At 50.7% G+C, this 15,235-nt stretch overlaps 1 protein-coding gene across 1 annotated transcript; it reads right to left on the bottom strand.

Moving 5' to 3' along the window:
* Positions 1-9,329: 9,329 nt before the first annotated feature.
* On the bottom strand, positions 9,330-10,607 carry LOC120708827 (myb-related protein 308-like). Its single transcript, XM_039994245.1, has 2 exons — positions 10,142-10,607; positions 9,330-10,043 (listed from the first exon to the last, which is right to left on the bottom strand). Exons 1-2 carry the CDS (start codon positions 10,402-10,404, stop codon positions 9,497-9,499), a joined length of 810 nt encoding a protein of 269 aa, XP_039850179.1. The 5' UTR covers positions 10,405-10,607; the 3' UTR covers positions 9,330-9,496.
* Between the last annotated feature and the right edge of the window lie 4,628 nt (positions 10,608-15,235).

Genomic DNA, 15,235 nt, shown 5'->3' with positions numbered 1-15,235 from the left:
CAAAAGAGGACCTTTTGTCCCGGTTGGTAACACTAACCGGGACAAAAGGTGCAGCCAGCGCCCACGTGGCTGGCGCACCCTTTTGTCCCGGTTGGTGTTACCAACCGGGACAAAAGGTCTCTTTTTTTTCATGTTTTTCTTTTCTCAATTCTTTTTCTATTTCAATTATACTTTTGCATTTCAATTAAACTTATGTATTGGAATTCAGTGTGTATGATCTCCACTAATATATACATATATATAGTTACTTATATAATATTTGTCCTAGATAGTTTTCATATATAAATTAATTCACTTATATATATATATGTATACACATATCTATACATGTGAATTCCTTTACATATGAAAATGTCTAGGACCAATATTATATAAATATATATATACACATATATATTATTGGAGTGCTTATATATATAATACATACATACTCCATCATATTTGCATAGGTATATTCGTTCTTAATTACATAGTAGAATTCGCCTTTTGGAAATTTAATACATACATACATACTCATAAATAGAAATTTAATACATAGACACACATATATATTTACATAGTTATATTCGTTCTTAATTACATATATACGCGTATATTGTCATATTTGCTGTGATTGTCAATATTAGATATTCCATCGTAGTAGAATTCGCCTTTTGGATCGAGGACTTGCTCAACAATAAATCCGGAGAATTGTTCTTGAATCGCCATAATCTTTTCCTCCGGTATGAGTTTATCGCGCATCTCCCCGACCTATGGAAAAAGGGGATAATTAATTTCGACTAATTAAAATACGAGTTCAAATATTAACAAATTTTTTACTTACTTCCTCCTCCCAATCTGTCCAGCCCTTTGGAGGACCTACCAGACCATGGATGTTCTCGCATACATAGTATGCGCACAATACAGTGCCTGGTTTCTGCCTCATACACTTTAAGAGAGAAGAAATTATCAGGTATTTACATGAATATATAATAAAAACTAATGAATCGTGCAACGAATCATCCAAGCGCGTACCGGAAAATCTGTCTTGATCTTCAATTCCTTGTCAAATTTGCCTAGATGATTTTTAGCGAATTCTTTCCAAACCCTGTGCATGATTAGAACAATTATAGTCAAGTAACAAAGTGATTCAAATTATCAGTCACCGACGGAGTAGTGGTAGATTTACTTTTTCATCATGTTAAGAAGATTTTCGTATTGTTCTGGAGGTCTCCTCAATGAGTCCATAACCACGAGTAGGCTCTTCTCGGGAATTATGACAATTAGGATCCAGTGTTCACTGCAAGATTATACGGAGGCAGTTCTTGGTAGTTAAGATTTAAACAATTCGATTACATAATAGAAAGAGTTAGACAGAAGGAATCACTCACGCAAAGTTGTAAGGAAACAATATCATTTGCTTGTTGTGATAAACGCTTATGTACTTGAACAACATTTGGAATATCTCATCGGTATTGTCGCGTAGAAGCCTCCAATTACAAGTAATTGGGTCGATGAAGCCGAGGTGAGAGTATCCCTTTCTTCTGTAAGTATGTATCTCCATTCTACATGATACCGAATAAATCAAGAGATCAGTATGTTGAGATCATGCAAAACAATACGTAAGGAGAGTAAAATACTTACAGAACCCACAAGGCGACCATAGAGATGTCGAGGGCCTCCTGATGGAATAGTTGGTAAATTTCTTCCCAGTTTATCCATAGAATGGCCTCCCCCCGTAAGAAATCGTCATCTTTAATCTTTGCGCCCTGCATGAAGATGCAATCGGCCATCGCACGCATGTAGTGCTGGTGCAGCTTATACATTTGCGTTGGAAGCACAGACACTACTTCGGGGGGTACAAGAGTTTTGCCGATCTCAAACGTCCATTTGACGACCACATCGGCCTTTGGAATATCTTCTCCCCCTGCAATCTGAGCGGCCGTCAGGTTTGATTCTTTCAAAAATGTAACAAAGTCTTGTTCTTGCGTCGTCTGTCCCACTACGAGAGGCTCTATTGATTGTTTCTTTTGGGCTCCGAGCTGTGGAACGTCGGACGACGACGACTTTGATTGTCTCTTCTTTTTCTCAGTAGTTTTGATAATTGTGCGTTCGTAGTCTGAAGGGGGGTCTCTCGGAATGAATTTTCTCTTATTTGCTTCGCACATTCCCTTAAAAAATTTCAAATCTATCGGATTTATCACTTTCAAATTTTGTATCAGAAGGCATTGATTGAACATCCGTTTCTAAATAATGACAGTGATATATGCATATAAATCCAAACTGAAAGCCTCTGAAATTTAATGTGCCCTGATTGAACACACTTCTATCGCATTTCTAACAGAGACAAACTCAGAATTAATAGCAAGATCTATTTGCCAACAAGCAAAGAAAACAACTGAAATACTGTTGAAGCTTAAATACTGTCGACGGCGAGCAGGGGATGGTGGCGAGGGCGTTACGGCGGCGGCGGCGGCTCTGGGCGGCGGCACGCGTGAGGTCGGGGCCGGCTCTGGGCGGCGGCGACGTCGATGGCGGCGGTGCTCGGCTCGCGCGGTGGGGGGAGCAGGACGGTGGCGGCGGTGGCTCTGGGCGGCGGCGTGAGGTCGGGGCTCTGGGCGGCGGCGACATCGATGGCGGCGGTGCTCGGCTCGCGCGGTGGGGGGAGCAGGACGGGCGCAGTAGATGAGAAACCAAGTGTTAGGAGAAGGGCGAAGGAGGAAGGAAATATAGGGGGGGCCTTTTGTCCCGGGTGAAGCCACGACCCGGGACAAAAGGTCATTTCTGAAAATGTATATGTCAGTAACCTCAACCCTGCGGTGATGACACTGCCTTTCGGGGGGACACGGTGCGGTACAAGGATGTCACCAATCGGCTAGTCGCAGCACCAACATTTACGATTAATAGGCACAGCACTTGGCACAGGCAGCATTAGACCTGGGCATGGGCTGCCCGACCCGACGGACCCGACCCAACCCGCCCGAAAATAGCCCGACCCGACCCGACCCGAAGAGTTTGATGGGCGGGCTCGGGTCAAAATTTTTGACCTGGTATGATTGACGGGCCGGGCACGGGCTAAAAATTTTGACCCGAAACCCGAAAAACCCGAAGGAACCCGACATTTTACATAGGCCCGGCCCGACCCGACCCGAACCCGACCCGACCCGACTGGCTGTCGGGTCGGGTGCGGGCTCAATTTTACGGCCCGGCCACCGGGTCGGGTCGGGCACGGGCCGCTAGAAAAAACACCGGGCTTTTTTTGGCCCGACCCGAACCCGACCCGGCCCGGAGGATGCCCAGGTCTAGGCAGCATGCTCGTTCATATGCTCTCAGTACAACAACGGCATGCTGACTGCGTCAAATGCTGTCTTCTTATCAATCGGAAGTGCTGGTGATGCGACCAACCGATTTGCGACGTCCTTATAGCGCATCGTGTATCCCTGAAAGGTAGTGCCATCACCGTTGGATGGAGATTAACGACGTATACTTGTTTCGAAATAAAGATTTTTTTAGCTTCTAGATGGTTTCAATGTGAGCCTGATTAAATACATCACTAGAGTGTCAAAATAATCCATTCATAATACAAAAAATTCTATAATATACTCATTTCATTAATTCATTCACGAATAAAAAAATCAACTATCCACAATATGGTCATATATACAAGTACATCACATGAAGTATCTACACTCATTCTAAAAATTTCTACTATCCATATACTCATCTAAATCTAAAAGAAAATTACACCTACATATGCAATCTAGCTAGCTAAATGTCCAAGAAATGAGCTAGCTACATATTTTCTCTATTTCTAAAGTATGAAATGAGCTATACAAGCCAAGGAAGAAGAGAAAAACAAGCCCCAAACCTTTAGAGCAGATGGATGGACGGGGAATCAAAGATCTTCACAAATGTGGTGAAGAAATGAGCAAGAACTCCTCTATCCCGAGCCAAGAACAGCAAGAAAACAAGTGAGCTGAATGGCTCGGGCGGGGGGAGAGGGAAGGGGATAAGGGGCGCAAGGCCTTTTGTCCCGGTTGGAGGCACGAACCGGGACAAAAGGGGGACTTTTGTCCCGGTTGGTGGTTCCAACCGGGACAAAAGGCTACGCGGGCCTTTTGTCCCGGTTGGAACCACCAACCGGGACAAAAGCCTCCCATTTTGTCCCGGTTGGTGTCTCCAACCGGGACAAAAGGCCCCCGTCCCCCCGCTGGCCCGGCTAGCCGTTGGACCCGGGACAAAAGCCACCTATTTTCCCGGGCCCAAAGGCTGCCGGGACAAATGGCCAGGAACAAAGGCCTGTTTTGTAGTAGTGTAGCTCCCGTAACAGGAAGTCCATACAGCTAGTGCTTAGTTAATTGCTTTGTTTTCTTCTCCAAATTCTCATATAACCCGTACATGCTTCATGCAATTTATACAATTGTATTCAAAGTGGTTGCACAAAATCTCGTCAAACAGAGACTAAATCTAGTACGTCAACGCTTGGGGGCAACAAAACAAAGGCAAAGATGCCGGTTAAAACTGAGAATATTATAACGCAGAGAATGTGGAATCAATCTCTATATACTCCTCCTGTCCTGTTACAAATGGAGAGAAAGCTACAATGGGTAGTATAATTTACAAATACCATTTTGGAAGACTATAATAAAATAGGTCAAACTTAGTAACTCCTATTTTCTCCATCCAGAAAAGAATTCAATTACAAGGATCCGTGCCGGTCAAACTTGTTTAAATTTGATCAAATTTATTATAAAATAGTATTAAAATTTATATCTCCAAATAAATTTATTACAAAAATATATTCTACAACTAATCTAGTAATACTTTTTAATACAATTAAATTGTCTGACTTATTAAAAAATAAGAATTGCATTTCTTTTGTGGAACCAGGGAGTAGTTTGATCTGACATCCAAGCAAATGGTAGCAGCACCAGGTTCTGCGACACTCAACAGTGACCCAATAGTCTGTCTGTTGCCGCATGCCATTCGCTCGCTGGCGGCAATCACTGGATGCGGCTTTCTGAGAGGAGGTATTGCCAAGTCACATGCCCCTGGTAGACGCTTTGGAGTATTCACCTAGGGACAACCTGCTGCTATGGCCTGCCACAGCGCACACTGCGTGTTGGACAAAATGGTAGGTATGACCATGCTAAACTATGGCCTGCCGCTAAATTATGGCGGAGCTAACCATCCCGAAGGACGTGTTAGCATTAATCTATTCGGAACCCCGTTGCCTCATCTTGAATTTTTCCAAGCCCTGATCCCATTGGTTTTCCACTGAATGATTGATCACGACAAAGATAGTCCCTGAATAAGAAACACTGGGTATCTGGATGTGAGCGTGTACAGCATTATTTAGGGGGCGTTTAGTTCCTTCCCAAAAAATTTTGGATGTCACGTCAGCACTTTGACCAGATGTCGGGAGGGTTTTTCGGACACTAATTAAAAAATTAATTTCAGAACTCACTTGGAAACCACGAGATGAATCTTTTGAGGCCTTTGACCGCATCATTAGCACATGTGGGTTACTGTAGCACTTATGGCTAATCATGCCCTAATTAGGCTCAAAAGATTCGTCTCGTCGTGTACATCCAAACTGTATAATTAGTTTTATTATTTAATTACATTTAGTGCTTCATATATGTGTTCAAAGGGGAAGTGAAAATTTTTGGGTGAAAATTTTTGGGAACTAAACGGGGCCTTAACCGCTGATAAGACTGTTAACTCCGTCAGTCAGCTTGAAACTGCCTTCGAAAAGAAACAAAGCGACTGTTCCGGCATGTGCCTTGTAGCTAGATGCCTCCCTGTCCTGCTGCCACTGCTGGTGTGGGGCTGGGGGCACGGGTGAGATCTGCCCATCAGGGACGCGGCACTTCAGGGATTTTTTTTTTTTTGAAAAGTGACACTGCAGGGATCGGACAGGCGGACAGCGGCCTTTCCGAGCGCACGATGGCTACCTCGCCGTTGCGGCGACGGTCCGGCAGCAACATCGGCGCTGTTTGGTTTTGTTCGTAGCACAAGTAGTATAAATTTTGATTAATAATTAGAGGTATTAAATAAAAGCAGTTTACAAAACTAATTCCACAATACCTGCGCTACTTCGCGAGATGAATCTAATAAGATCTTTGACCGCACAATTAGAAAATAGTTATTGTAGCATCACTGTAGCCAATCATTAATTAATTACCGTCATTAGATTTGTCGCACAAAGTTACACCTATCCGTGAAAATATTTTAAAAATAAATTTTATTTAATATTTCATGCATAAAAAATTCTTCGAGATGCATGAAAGATTCGGGCCAGCTTTCCCGGCCGAACCAGCAACCGTACGCCTAACCGGAACAGGTTGGCCATGCCAATCATTCAGGTTTCGTGTTGGTTTTTCTGATGGCGTCAGTTAATATCACCACGGTTGCAGCGATGACATCAACGCCGAATCCGTGCCTAATAATTCTCCATCTTTTAAGATCGAAAAAAAATCATCCAAGAAGCACTGAATCTGTCCCGTCAGCATGTCATGTGGTGGTTTCTCCTACTAGTTACATTTCGGCGCCGCGGCGTCGGGGGAATCAATCTAGGACGACCGGACGAAGCCAAGCAGGACCCGGAAATCTCGCCGGCGGGCAGAAGGAGAGGTCGCGCCGGCGACGGTGCGGGGCGGTCGTCGGTGATGTCATCCGCCCACCAACCAGCAACTACCACCGCATCGGCATCGCACGTTGCTCTCCGCGCGGCGGCACTTGCTGCCGCCCGCCCGTCCTCTCCCCGCCGATGCTCACCACTTCAGACCGCTTGTCCTCATCCAAACCTCCCGGACGGGGGTCCCCACCCTGATTGAATGATTTTTTGTGGGGGTTCGCCGGGCCACGCAGCCCAAAAGCACACCTCGGACCCCCCTTGTGGGGCCGCGCCTAGCCGATATCGATGCCCCCGCATACTTGCAGGCTTGGGTTTCTGCGATGTGCTGCGGCTCAGGGTTAACCATTTCGTTTTCCGGAATTTCGGTGAATTTCGGACGAATTTTTTTGAATTTTGAATTTTTAAAACGAAATTTTCCGAAAATACCGAAATATTTTTTCCCGGTAACGAGCGGAAACGAAAAATTTCGCCGAAATTTCGCCGAAATTTCAAACCCTGCTGCGGCTGCAGGCGTTCGCGCCTTCACGGCCTCAAGTGTTCGTGCAAGACGTGACAGGAAGCGATGCGTTTGTGACACCGCTGCAACCGTGATACTCGAGTACAAGCCCGCCAAGCTCACGGCGGCATGGTCTATGCAAGTTCGGATTCAATCAGAGATGCGTGGTGGGAACGTGGCGGCAGTAACTGGTAGCTAGGTAGGCGGATCCGTCCCGCGGCGCGTCACGGCTCGCCAGCATAGAGCGCGTGATCATTGCCTCGCGGGCTCGAGCGCGACGCTTGGCCGGAGGCATCGCAACTTGTTCCTGTAGGTCTGTTCACGTTCTGCCCGGCCGATCGCGCGCGGCTCTGGCGGCGTCCACACGGGCGCACGGCTCGCTCCACGCGGTGACGGCACGGCGGTGGACACAGCGCGCCAACTTGCAGCGGAGCTTGTGGCGGCGGGCGAGGGGAGGCCGCCGCGCAAGAAACCGGGGAGGGGCGTCCGGACACGACGGGTGGGCTGGAACACGGGAACGTGAGCGTCTTGGCGATGGATGATGAGCGCCCGGCTGGCGAGGGGAAGAAAGCGGTTTGGTAGAGGTACTTGTCCGCGAAGTAACAGGTAACGGAATCCGTCGCTGCCACAACACAAGTATCTGTATCTCGGCTCTCGCCGCGGAGATCAGCGTGGAAAACGGACGAGAACCTCCAGCCAAGCGAGCCCGAAAGGAAAGGAACGGTCACTGACAAGCAACCTGTGCTCTGCTATGGTGTGCAAGCAACGGAGCCCTCCACGCCAGGAAAAAAAGAAGAAGAAGAAGAAGAAATCTCACAGATCCCCTGCACATACGTTCGAGTCGAATGTAAATTTAAAAATTCATCAACTAAATCACATGTAAGATCGTAGAAAAACGCGGTGGTTACAGCTTTGAAAAGTCACGGTACGTTCCACCCGGAGAGTTCACATTGTAGCCGTCAGGAACATCCCACATTGGTTTGGCAAATCAGAGCGGTACGTGCGGTAGGCGCGGGTCATAATTTTTATCTCCTGACCTCTTCTTCATCTTGGGGCGGCAATGAAACCGGTGCCAGACTTCAAATGTTTCCTGTTCCGAACACGATGGCGGGTGAAGCAGATGTTTGACCTTGCAAATGCCCATGGAATTTTTGGGATGGGGACCCGTTAACCAACCTTCCTAGCTGCTTCAGGTCAGGCGAACTTCATCAGGTACGGGAATACTACCAACCAGCATACGCAGTTGTACGTGGTCCGAACCAACAATGTCAAGAGCTTTGAAAATCGTCGGCGCGGGGCGTAGAGTAGGCGGAGATCATTGGGCGAGCCGAGCCCGGCCGTAGCAAAAAGATTTCCACGTCCACGCCGGACTTGCCTGCAAGAAACTCTCGTTTGTGGTTTGACACAAGGATAAGAACCTAGTTTCCAGGGCGACAGGTGATGGTGTGGTGGACGAACCTCAAAAGTAAAAGAAGAAGATTTTCATGATGCCATTCGCGCTGGGCTGCTAGCCTCTGCAGCCTACCAGCCAGTAGCTCCGGACAATTTTACAGTGGCATTTTACATAAACTTGTTTATCTCGCTATCTATGTGAACGCGGCAGCTTCACCAAGAAAAAATTTCTATGACGTATGACGGGAAACCGCCATCTCCCCCCTTCTGATTGCTGCCCCGACAATGTGAAACAAAAAAAAAAGTCAAAGAGAAGAGGAATCTAGCTACTATTTCTGCAAAATAAAACTCGCTGTAAATTTGGAGGATTACTTCGAATCCAGCAGCCGGTCGGCTCACTTATCCAGTTATCCCGTATGTTACCTATCCTCCCCTTGTCCTTTTACCGGTCGACCTAGCTAGGTTGGTTGGCTAACTACCACTACAACGCCACATCCACAATTCCATTCATGTCACTCTATCGGTTAAACAGCAAAGAAAGCTTTCCAGGGAAACAAAGCCATGTCATTTTCTCCAAAAAATTCTCTGGTGCCTAACTTGCCACACCATGCGTCCATGTTATCTTTGTAGTATTCCTCTCTTTTTTCCCTGGAGCACCCAAAAACAATTTCTGCGTACCTACCAACAGTATACCGCATGATGTATTATCGAACTGGTATATCCCCGCATGGCCCAAATGGCAAAAGCATTCGCCAGAATCGGATGCACAAATCACAAGATTCTCCAATCGACTACCCCTACACAAGCTTAGGAAACGGAAAGGAAGAAATCAACCGGTTCTGAAGAAAGAAAAAACAAGAGAGAGGAAACATGCGAAATGATACTCTCATCATCCACATCAGTCATCTCCATTAGAAACTCTTGTTCCTTCTTTTTACAGGTTTTCTTGGGTGCCTCTGCCTGACTACCGTTGTGATTTACAACACCTCCTATATGTACCGGCCCTCCTCTAGCGGCCGGAGAAACCGGAACCCCGCCGGCAACGCGGTCTTGCAGCTGCAGGCCTCCCCGCCGCGGACGCCGAGGTGGTAGCACAGGCAGATGGTCGCCCGTTTCTGCTGTTGCTGCTGCTGCGACGTGGGCGTGGACGCGGCGGCGGCCGGCGTCTTTGGCGGCGAGCACGGCGGGCCCACGGACAGGTCGAGGTCGAGGTTCAAGTCGGGGCAGCGCGGCGCGTCCGTGCTCCCGCCGCTGCTGCTGTGGCCGTCCTCGGACGGCGTGGGCCTCGCGAACATCACATTGGGCGGGATGGCGATGACCGGGCGCGCGGGCCTGGGTGCCGGCGAGGGGGACGGGAAGCCAGCGGTGCTGGACGTGGTGAGGCCGCTGGCCGCGGCGGCGCTCCCGCCGCTGAGCGGGCGGTGCGTCTGCGGGTCGATGCCGCGGCTGAGGAGCTTGCGCTTGATGTGCGTGTTCCAGTAGTTCTTGATCTCGTTGTCCGTCCGGCCGGGCAGCTGCCCCGCGATCAGCGACCACCTGCGCGCGCGATCCACCCACAACCGATCAGCCACCCGCCGAAAGGAAAGAACAGAGCGAGCGCGCGAAACCGGACAGGCAAGAAAGCAGGCGCTTACTTGTTGCCGAGCAGGGCGTGGAGCTTGATGATGAGCTCGTCGTCGTCGTCGGTGAAGTTGCCGCGCTTGAGGTCCGGGCGGAGGTAGTTCATCCAGCGCAGCCTGCAGCTCTTGCCGCAGCGGAGGAGGCCCGCGGCCTTGGGCAGCGAGCGCCAGCACCCCTCGCCGTGCGCCTTGATGTAGGCGATCAGGCGCTGGTCCTCCTCCTTTGTCCACGCGCCCTTGTTCGTGTGCGCCTTCTCGCAGCACGGAGACCTCCCCATGGCCGCCCGCTCCTCGTCCTCCTCTTCTCGCTCCTAGCGCCGAGCTTGCCGCTGCTCCCTCGGGGTCCTCGCGCGCGCCGCCGCAGCCGCAGCCGCAGGTGTTTCTTGGCGGATGGCGCCTCTGCTCTGAGCTCCACGAGTCGAGCTTGGGCTGGAGTCTCTGTGTCTCTGAGCGTTGGCGCTTGGCTATAAAACAGGGAAGATAGAAGAGGAGCCAGCAACGGAGCGCGTATATATGGGAGCCAGGCGGTGCGTGCTGCCGTGCTGGTGGGAGAGGGCGTGGATTTTATTCTTTTTTATTTCCTTTTTCTCTCCATCCATTGACTGGAGGATGAGTCTCCTCTGCAGTACTGCAGAGGGACTCACCCCCTGACATGTGGGCTCGAGTGATGTGGGGCCCACACATCAGTGAGGGTGAGTCCCTCTGCAGTACTGCAGAGGATTTGCTTCCTTGACTGGACCCTACAAGGCGCGCGCCATTTGACCGCGCGTGCCCCTGCGAGGCTGCGATTGATCGCGTCTGAAACTAACTTCCTTCGTTCGCTGTGCCTGTACTACTCCAAGGTCCAAGCTAATATTTGGGCTTTGTTTAGGTCTGTTCAAAATTTCAAAACTTTACAAAATTTTTCATAATATCGAAGTTTTTAACGCATGCACAAAATATTAAATATAGTTAAATAAAATAATTAATTACACAATTTGTCTATAATTTGCGAGACAAATATATTGAACCTATTTAACTCATGACGAGATAATAATTATTAAATACAAACAAAAATAGTACAATACTTTACATCCAAAATTTTACGCATCTAAACAAGACCTTAAAGCAAAAGTTTTTACTCCAAAACCATGGGGTCGTCTAGATTCCACCCCAACTTTAGATGCGCTCGTATTAGACCGATCCGTCCATTCTGGGTGGAGTAGTTTGTTAGTTACGCTTACGCAAAGTCTCTTACGCGGACACAGTTGTATCACTAGCAGTTGCTTCTAGTACTTCCCCCCCTAACCTCTCCCGTTGGAGGCATTTTTTTCCCCTGGTGGTTAGCTAACCCAGCACAGCACAGCAGTACCGGAAAGCCATGATTCCGGCGGGCCAGTCCATGATTAGGAAAAGGCCGATGAGATGAGAGGAGGGAATCGGTTTGGTACTTGTTTCAAAATTCTGGTGGAGCAACCGCCACCGATTGGCTAGCTACCGCATGAGCTGTGCTCCTGGCGCTCCCGTCATGTGTGGCCAGCCAAATAATAATCTAGTCCTGATTAGAGGTAGTTCTCGCGCGCCAGTTCGCCGCTTGGGTTGCCGAGTTTGGTAGCGTTGGTGGGTGCGGATCGCATAAACTATAGGGGCCGGCCCCCCGGAGTCAAAGCCAACACGCGCGGTTCCCCCTTTCCGTTGGGAACCGCTGCTACTAGGCCCGACGGTCGATCGGCTCGGCGGCTCGCGGGCTCCACCGTCCGTTCGATCCCGGATCGGATAACGGGATAAGCCGCGGTGCGCTAGGCAGTCCCAATCCAAACTCTACTATAAAGTCTAAGTCTCCTATTTATTATATTTTGCTGATGTGGCAGTATATTTATGGAAGAGAGAGGGAGAGAAATAAAGACTTCAAGTCTTATTTAGACTCCAAGTCTTCACGCAAATCAAAAATAAATGTGAGAGAGATAAGTGGGCCATATAAACTAAAGTAACACACTTTACATTGAGAAGTATAGTTTTTTATGATGGAGTTTTTAAGGCTTAGACTCTAATAGTAAAGTCTGGTTGGGACTGCCCTTACGGCGCTGGGCAGAGGGAGAGGTTTATCTGTCCATCCACGAGCTCCAATCACCCGGGGTGTCGTTCTCGCCTGTCGGCGTTACGAGAGCACAGCGGGCGGGTGGGCCGCAGGACGGTGACGACAGGGTGACCGCAGGCCCGGTTGAAAAAAAGGGCGCGGTACCATGGGGCCGAAAAGGTTACTCACGGCGTTTTCAGCGCGTTAAATGCCCCGGCAACTGTTCCGTTGGCTTCGCCATTACAGCTCCGCTCAACGCCCGTGGGGCGGCACCATGAATGAGCGGGGGCGAGAGACACACCAACGCTGACGGCGACGCGAGATACTGCTCGACGGTAGGAGGAGAGGAGAGGAGAGGGGATGCTACCGTACTGCGCTAACAGCACTTACTGTTCGCCGGCCAACCGCCCCCAAATAACTTCCGGGGAGAGGCGTCACCGGTTGTTGTCGTTGGTGCTTATCGCGACAAAAGAAATCAGGTACCTAAGCCTTTCTGAGCTTCTGTAATGCTACTGCTGCTTCCAGAAGGCGTCGTTGCTGAAATCACTTCACTCGGGGTAGTTAAGAGAGTCAGCCACGGCAAACAACCAAGTCCGCATCCACCGCTAGGATCGGAGCGGGAAATCCCCGCGCGGATTCGCGCGTGCATTGAAGATTTGACAAACCTACTGGACTTAACAATGCAGGAGGCAAGCCGCAAAGCAATGGCGTCGCGCGCGCAGCAAAGTCTGCGGCGAGGCGTGCCCCATGAGTTGAGGTCGATCGCATGGGGCTGGGTTGCCTCTAGCCTCTAGCCTCTAGCCTCTGCCCGGGCGTGCGCGAGCTCAAAAGGGAGGGGGTCTCTTTGCTGACCGGTGAAAGCAATGGCGTCGCGCGCGCAGCAAAGTCTGCGGCGAGGCGTGCCCAGCCCAGGCTCAGTGGCGGATCTCCAGTATGCATGGAATGCACGGCACTTGGGCAGTGAAGTCAGCGCGTGCCGCCTGCAGCCTGCAGGCTTTGCAGGTTGCGGCGTGCTCTCTCACATCGCAAGAGGGCGGAGGGATTCGGGCCGAGTGGGCGGGGTGCCGTGAATGATTTGTCGCATCAGCTGGATCATGGCGTGGCTTCCATCACAAGGAAGAAATCTTGTGTCTTCTCTCTTGTCATCTTGTGACTTGTGTGCAGAGAAATGGCAATATTGGGATGAGCGTAATGTTAATAGTATTATAATGTAATAGCAGGATCACAGTATTATTTATGCAGTGGTAGTATAAGTTTTGGCATCGGTCCTTCTCTCTCCGTGGATGTGCGATCACTATCGGTCCGGCAGCCCTACAGGGACAGATGCAGAACCGACACGGGCGGTGATGGAAAAGGAACAGTGGATTCAGCCCCCCCCCCCCCCCCCCCCCCCCCCGCGGATCGCGCTGGATTCGCCCGCGATCCGGCCGGTCGCGTAGCTTTCAGCGCAAGTGCATGCCAAAAGGCAGCAAGGATGTCAAGCCCCCCGTCCGGCCACTGCATGCGTCCGCGACGCGACCGTCCCATCCTCCTCCGCTCCAGCAGGCCACGAGCCCACGACCATCGGTAGGTGCCCCGGCGCGCGCGCGTAGCTTTCAGCGCAAGTGCATGCCAAAAGGCAGCAAGGATGTCAAGCCCCCCGTCCGGCCACTGCATGCGTCCGCGACGCGACCGTCCCATCCTCCTCCGCTCCAGCAGGCCACGAGCCCACGACCATCGGTAGGTGCCCCGGCGCGCGCGCGGCGGCCGGGTTGGTACGGTGTCAAGGCCCGTGACTCGGGGGCGTACTCGCGGGGCCCCGCCGTCGTCCCGGCTCGGCGGCTCCCACCACGCGCGCGGCCCGTGGGTGCGCCAGCGTCCCAACAAGGTTAGCAGTTAGCACGCCTGGGTCGCACTGTGCACGGGCGCCGGCCAGACGGGGACGCGCGCCCGCCCGCCAGTGGTGGGCCCCGCACTCCCGCCTGGCGCCGTCGGCCTCGGCGCAGCTAGCTGCCGCGGTGCCGGGACTGGACGTAGCCGCGGCGCGTGGGGTTGGTGCCGAGTCGAGTGCGGCGCTCCCCGTATACTACTTGCTGCCGTACGTATACTGATTGGGTCGTCGGTTGGTTGGTGCCGTGTCGCGGGTGCGCGTACGTCGACGACGTGGATGTACGCGTGCACGTAGCGAGGGGCTACACCACTACACTATACATGGACCAGTACCGGGCGCTATGAAGCTGGCCAGAATATAATGGTCCGTGATAATGTCACCACAAATGGACTTGTGCCCGATTCTGTCCTAGTGGTAGTAGCATTGGCCCGCATCGCCTCCGTTGCATTTGCCAAGGAGGTTCGGTGCTGCAGAGGGCTCGTACTACGTCCCTAGTGCAGTGCTCGACCTGGCAGAAGAGAGTGAGGGGTTCCGGATCCTATGCGGTTGGTTAAGCTGGTGGATCATCACTCGCTGGAACGGTTACAGTGGAGTCGTTATCCGGCCGCGCAGAAAGTCGTCCACGCAGGACAAAGGTGCTTTTAGTGTTCCTTAGTGCTGTTGTTACTCTAATGCTAGTGGAACAGTAGCATTTCTCCTTTTCCGTTCGGCCTTTCACCGTCCCCGGTCGTGGCGTCGTTGCGAAGGGTCGACGCAGAGCCACACGGAGTAGACGGTAGGTTCAAGTCGTACGCCGCCGCTGTGATAAAAAGGTTCGCTCGGCGTACGTGTCCTCGCACCAAACAACAGCAGAGAACTAGAGAAGGAGGCGTGGTGGCTTTTGTCCATGGCGCCCTTGCCTTTTTATCCCCCACTAGCCCGGTCCGTGTGTGCCTAGGACTAGGAGGCGGGATGACAGCTCAGCCAGACCGCGCCAAGTCAGCCGAGCATCGCATCGTTGGCACACTGAGGGCCGTGTTTAGTTCCGTTTTCCAAAAATTTTGGAAACAAAATTTTGACATTTAGAAGTATTAAATGAAATCTATTTATAAATTTTTTTACACGGATGGGTTCTAAATCGCGAGACGAATCTAACGAGCCTAATTAATCCATCATTAGAGATTATTTACTGTAGCACGACGTT

This window comes from Panicum virgatum, chromosome 5K, assembly GCF_016808335.1.
Source record: "Panicum virgatum strain AP13 chromosome 5K, P.virgatum_v5, whole genome shotgun sequence".
NCBI classification, from domain to species: Eukaryota; Viridiplantae; Streptophyta; class Magnoliopsida; order Poales; family Poaceae; genus Panicum; species Panicum virgatum.
The sequence above is the reverse complement of the archived record's forward strand: the minus strand, read 5'-3'. Positions and strand labels throughout refer to the sequence as shown.

What these genes read in the sequence shown, in the direction of transcription:
- LOC120708827 (XM_039994245.1), bottom strand. Translation starts at nt 10,404, where the DNA reads ATGGGGAGGTCTCCGTGCTGCGAGAAGGCGCACACGAACAAGGGCGCG. An exon ending in CACGCCCTGCTCGGCAACAA is followed by an intron (nt 10,044 to 10,141) that starts GTAAGCGCCTGC and finishes TCGCGCGCGCAG; the next exon opens with GTGGTCGCTGATCGCGGGGC.